At 46.2% G+C, this 6201-nt stretch overlaps 1 protein-coding gene across 1 annotated transcript; it reads left to right on the top strand.

Annotated features, from left to right (window-relative positions):
• Nucleotides 1-1056: 1056 nt before the first annotated feature.
• On the top strand, nt 1057-3961 carry LOC134287012 (protein MCM10 homolog). Its single transcript, XM_062848725.1, has 2 exons — nt 1057-2459; nt 2720-3961. The coding sequence occupies exons 1-2, from the start codon at nt 1221-1223 to the stop codon at nt 3866-3868; spliced, it is 2388 nt and encodes a 795-aa protein (XP_062704709.1). The 5' UTR covers nt 1057-1220; the 3' UTR covers nt 3869-3961.
• The last annotated feature ends 2240 nt before the right edge of the window (nt 3962-6201 follow it).

The following is a 6201-nucleotide window of genomic DNA, read 5'->3' as shown; positions in this document are numbered from 1 at the left end:
GTCTTGGCACCGGATCTGCCTTGGAGCTCAAAAACCCACACAAGCCACAGTTCAAACATCAACGAAGCTCAAAACCACCAATCAATCCTCGGGCACTTAAGTTCTTGAACAAACATAAAATGTATTTCGTAGTTTTCCTTGTTTAAGTTTTTTTTAAATGAAACATAGAATTCAAAATATAATAGCCTCGGGACAAGCCCCAAATTTGATTTTATTATTCATCTCTAATGAACCGCCAAACTCGGAGAAATTCATATTCGATGGTCATGGTAATAGTACGACGGCTGAGATACTGTCGTACAGCACCCTCATAGAATCCTTTTTCAAACGGAATGTTCGAATCGTCGATTCCAAATCATCCAAACTTCCAAATAATTATTTCATAATTGATCCTGGTCGAACTAGTCGACACGCAATCTTCCGGCCAGGACACCAGCAGACGCTTTTCCTGGAATCAAAGTTCTAGCTCCGTACGCTCTGGCCAAAGTCCAGCTTGTAATCACAACTTTTGTAAACAAAAAAAAACAAAAAAAAACAAGGAAATTTGACACTTATCACTTAAGAGATGTGAATCGGTTATATTCGATTCGATGATTATGCCAAAATTGAAATCGATTTTATCGGATTTCTCGGATATGGACGATTTTAATCGATTATTGCTCATTCGTCAAATTTTATTGAAATTATGCATAAATAATTTAGTTATGGTCTAAAATCGAGATAATCTGCATATGTCGCCCCCCTCGGGGGGGGGGTCTTGGATTGAATTTACCTACTCTTAAGTAAATGTTTTTGCTGGAGGTGAAGGCAATTTACCTAGTGTGAGTTTAATCGATTTACTCAAATTTGGCTTATTGGGCCGAACTATGGGATTGCGTCAAAAGAACTCAATTTTGGGTAGTTTGGCGGTTCCGTGTATGGTTAGTTTTTATTCGGGTACCCATTTCTTTTGATAATGTTTGCGTTCTGGGGATACGCCGTTTTCAAATGTAACGCAACTCCGTATCGAGTGGAGATGTGAATGGTTACTTGAACCGGTCTAATCGGTTGGTTTCTGAAAAGGCGCGCAAAATGTAAACACACTTTCTGACGAACTGCTCAGGTAAATTTCGGGCGTAGTGGAAAGTATTCGTTGGTTGTTTGATTAGCTTTTAAATACTCTATAATTACAGTAATTTAGTGTACAAGAAATTCCTAAGTGAGACGCATTAATTGTGAAAATGTCGTCCTCCAACGGTCAGAACGAGGAAGAACAAGCATCGCTTGAAATGGACGAATTGGAGCAGTTATTGCTAGCGGCGGAATCCGAAGAAACATCCTGTGTGAAAATAGTACCTTCATCTACTGGTTCCGGTGTTAAAGCGAACCAGGAAGGAAGCAGCTCATCAACCGCAAAGCCCGTCCGTAAAACTGCCTCACTCTCACTGAGTGGTTCAACATTTTTGCAGGAGGCAGAAGGCAGTAACATAAAAACGGACAAGCAAGGGAAAACCGGCAAAAAACCTTCCAGTGCGGTACATAGTGGTGACACGGACTCTTCCGACGATGAGGAAGTGCGGAATTTTCTCGAACGCAAGTACGACGAGTATGGACGAGGTATTAATGCACTGTTGAAACAAAAGGAAGAGGAAAGAGTTGATTTCCAAATTTCGAATTTTATCGATCGAGCGCTGAAAAAAGCTGAAGATGAAGTTTCTAAACTGCCGAAGAAGGAGACACCGAAACCCAAAACCAAGGAACCAAAGCCAACGGAAGACGTACGACCTTTTCCGGGAGCTGAGATGGTTGAACCTACACCCACGGTTTCCAGAAATACAATTCCAGATGTATTCCAGAAAAGCGTTTATACCGATCCCATCTTTGGCATCCGCTTGGTGCATCCATTGATCTCGAGCAGTGTCCTTCAGGAGAGAATGCAAGGTAGGAAACCGGTTCCCATGAGCAGAATCAAGCACCACATCGAGCATGGCAACCTAAAGGAAGACTGGGCCATGGCGGGAGTGGTCCTCAGCAAAAGTCCTCCGAAAACGACCTCGAAGGGCGGCCAGTTTTCAATCTGGAAGTTGAGCGATCTGCACGGGGAAATTAAAATGGTCAGTTTGTTCCTGTTCTCCCAGGCCCACAAGGATTTGTGGAAAACGGCCGAAGGGATGGTCATCAGTATTCTAAACCCGGGGGTGTTGGATCGCAACGAGGACAAAAATATCGAGGCTGTGCTTTCGATCGATAAATCTGCCAAGGTGATGATCCTTGGCCAGTCGAGGGACATGGGGACCTGTCGCAGTCGGAAGAAAAACGGAGATCGATGTACGGCCGTGGTGAACTTGGACAAGTGCGAATACTGCGTTTATCACGTGAAGCAGGAGTACAACAAGGCTTGCAATCGGGGCGGGCTCATTTCATCAACGGCTGGACGGGGACTGAATGAGCTGCGGAATAAAGTCCTGGGAAAGAATGAGGTAAGTGTGATGTCGGGATAAATTTGATCTACCACCGACACAGTATTCTGGGATTTAAAAATTATAGAACACTCTCCGTTTACTAGTGCTGAATCTGAATTAAGTTTAAAAGTTCTTACAACTGAACTGAACTGAAGTATTTTTTCTGATGCATATAACTCAACGGTGCCCGAAATCCCACAAAGTGTTTCTTATTTTAGTTTATGCTAGAAATAGACACCCATACAATCGCTTCAATCGAAACATTTTCCTCTCTGCAGGTGTTTTACGGTGGTCAAAGTTTCTCGGCTGTGAAAGCCAAAAAGAATCCCAAACAAGTGGAAAAAGACAACCACCGAATGATGACGCTCTCGGAGTACTACCAGTCACCGTTCCAGGGCAGCTCACAGTCTAGTTCGTCGGCCCCGTCCTATCGCCAACAACCGAATGGCGCCCCAAAGAAATCTTCGGCTGCTAGATTAGAACTGAACGTAAAACAGCGTGAAAAGGATATGGAACGTTTGAAACAACTAGGCTTGAGCAGCAGTGAAGGATCTCTATCGTTGACTAATGGGTCAAAAGAAGTTTCCTCCGTACAGAAGGTGACGAAAGTGGAGCCCACTATGGCGCCCACCTCTCGCCCTTCTGTGCCCAATGGATTTGAAAACAGATCATTTAGCTTGGAGACCAAACAGGCACCTCGCTTGAGCACTGGAAATTTTGTCATCGATTTGGCAGCATCTCCGAAGCAAGCACTGCATTCCCGCCAGAAAGCCATTGATATTCTGAAAAAGAAGCCTCTGGAGAAGGCTAATCCCAATTTTATCAAGTATCGTGGCACGGAAACTGGGAAAAAGCGGGCATTGGAAGAGATTCAAACTAAGGAAGCCACTGAAAATGGAAATCTTTCGAAGAAGCAGAAACTAGACCAAGAAGATCAAGCCCGCAAGGATCGTATCAAAGCAATTATGGATGCTAGCTCTTCTCACACAGATCTAATCCAAGCCCACGAGGACGAAGAGCAGGAAAAGTATTTCAAGGATCTCGAGCGGAAGGAAGCAATGGAGGAGAAAATGATGAACACCTTCAAGGTGGAATGCAAGGCTGTGATATGCGTTCAGTGCAAGTATATTGCCTTCTCGGCGGCGGACCGTTGCAAGGAGGAACGCCACGAACTGAAAGTTCGCGATGCCGAGAAGCGGTTCTTCAAGTGTGGAGATTGTGGTAATAGAACAGTATCCCTGCACCGTTTACCCAAAACTAGTTGTAAAAACTGCCAAAGCTCTCGATGGGAGCGCTGCGCCATGATGCGCGACAAAAAGGGACCGAACATTGGAACGGCGTTGTCCATTCGAGGCGATGAGGAAACATTTTTGGGAAGCTGCGCAAATAGTGCCAATTTGAATTTGTTGGTTCCGGATGAAAGTTAAATTATTCTACATACACACAAAGTTTGGTAAGTCGTTAAAACAGTTAATATAACAGTTCAATATATTGTTAAATAAATTTTTGTTTATATTGTACAGCATCTTTGAGGTTCGTAGTAATATCACCTGACGCATAATTGATGCCAAATGGGTATTGACTTAATTAAATACCTTACCGATCAGGCTAAGGCCGGGGTGGCCTCTGCTGTACATAGTAGCCGTCTCCATTCAACTGGGTCCATGGCTGTTTGTCTCCAGTTCCGCACTCTGCGTAGGGTCCGCAGATCGTCCTCCACCTGGTCGACCCACCTTGCTCGCTGCGATTCTCGTCCTCTTGTACCGGTCGGATGACTCTCGAGAACCATTTTAGTCGGGTTGCTATCCGACATCCTGATGACGTGACCCGCCCATCGTAGCCTCCCGATTTTCGCGGCATGGACGATGGATGGTTCTCTCAGCAGCTGATGCAGCTCGTGGTTCATTCGCCTTCTCCAAGTCTCGTCTTCCGTGCGAGGACCACTCGGGAAACTGGCTAAGCGCCAGCATGCTACCGTGATGGACTCTCCAAAGCGAGTCATCGATGTTCGTTGCTGCAGGCTACGCAGCTAACCTTGTGGGTGCGATGTGCACTAGCCCCTCTCTGAAGCAATACCTTCTTGGTGGTTCCGGAGAGACGTAGGGTTTGGCGACCATAGGAATGGTTTAGTGGGTACGAGGAGAGAGTAGTCCTGGATTTGTTGTAGAAGACGGCCTGTCAGACCTACACTACCCTAACCTTCTGTTAGGGTGTCTGTTGAGCAGATTATCCCCCTATGGTTTAGAAGGAAAAAAAAGTCTCGTCTTCCATCTGCACTCCGCCGTAGATGGTACCCAACACCTTCCGTTCGAAAACTCGTGCCCATAGAGAACGAACGGTCTAATCAGCGTTTTGTAAGTAGTAGTTAACTTCGTGTTACGGTGAACTTTATTTGATCGTAGAGTTCTGCGGAGTCCAAAGTAAGCACGGTTTCCTGCCACAATGCGCCTCTGAATTTCTTTGTGGTGTCGTTTTCGGCGGTCACCAGTGAGCCCAAGTACACGAATTCTTCAACCGCCTCGATTTCATCACCGTCGATATAAATTCGGGGTGGCAGGCTCGGTGATTCCTCCCTGGAGCCCTTTGTCATCATGTACCTACTTTGTCTTCGACACAGTAATGACTAATCCGATTCGCCTGGCTTCACTCTTTAGTCGGATGTAGGTACGTTTTACCCTTTACTGAAAATCGTTCCACTCGTGTTTATCCCCGCTCTCCTAATTACACCCTCTAAAGCAATGTTGAACAACAAGCACGAAAGACCATCACCTTGCCGTAACCCTCTGCGAGATTCGAAGGGACTCGAGAGTTTCCCTGATACTCGAACTACGCACATCACTCGATCCATCGTCGCTTTGATCAATCGTATCAGTTTATCCGGGATTCCGTATTCGTGCATAATCTGCCATAGCTGTTCTCGATCGATTGTATCATACGCCGATTTGAAATCGATGAACAAGTGATTTGTGGGCACGTTGTATTCGCGGCATCTCTGCAACACCTGGCGGATGGCGAGCATCTGGTCCGTTGTAGCGCGTTCACCCATAAATCCAGCCTGATATTGCCCTACGAACTCTCTTGCAATCGGTGATAGACAGCGGCATAAAATATGAGAGAGTATCTTGTAGGCAGCGCTCAGTAGTGTGATCGCGCGGTAGTTCCCGCAATCCAACTTGTCGCCCTTTTTGTAGATGGGACACATGATACCTTCCATCCATTCCTCCGGCAATACTTCCTCCTCCTAAATCTTGGTAATGACTCAGTGTAGTGCTCTCACCAGTGCTTCTCCGCCGTATTTTAGAAGCTCGCTTGATAGTTGACCTGCTCCAGCGGCTTTGGTTGTTTTTTAACCGGCCAACCTCCTCCTCAATCTTTTGGAGGTCAGGGACCGGAAGTCTTTCGTCCTGTGCATATACTCCTAGATCTGTTACCACGCCACCTTCGGTACTTGCAACGTCGCCATTGAGGTGCTCATCGTAATGTTGCCGCCACCTCTCGACCACCTCACGCTCGCTCGTGAGAAGATTCTCGTGATTATCTCGGCACATGTCACCTTGTGGCAAATAGCCTCTGAGCGAGCGGTTCAGCTTCTCGTAAAACTCGTAGAAGACTGTGTTCTGCCTGTTCCGCGCCTCATGCGCTCTCGTACGGTTTTGCAGCATTCTCGCCCATGCTGCATTCTTCTCGTTTTTCAACTGTTCACATTCGCCGTCGTACCAGTCGTTTCTGTGTTTCGGAGTCGTGTAGCCGTGGTACTACC

The sequence above is a fragment of the Aedes albopictus genome, chromosome 2 (genome assembly GCF_035046485.1).
Source record: "Aedes albopictus strain Foshan chromosome 2, AalbF5, whole genome shotgun sequence".
NCBI lineage: Eukaryota > Metazoa > Arthropoda > Insecta > Diptera > Culicidae > Aedes > Aedes albopictus.
The sequence above is the reverse complement of the archived record's forward strand: the minus strand, read 5'-3'. Positions and strand labels throughout refer to the sequence as shown.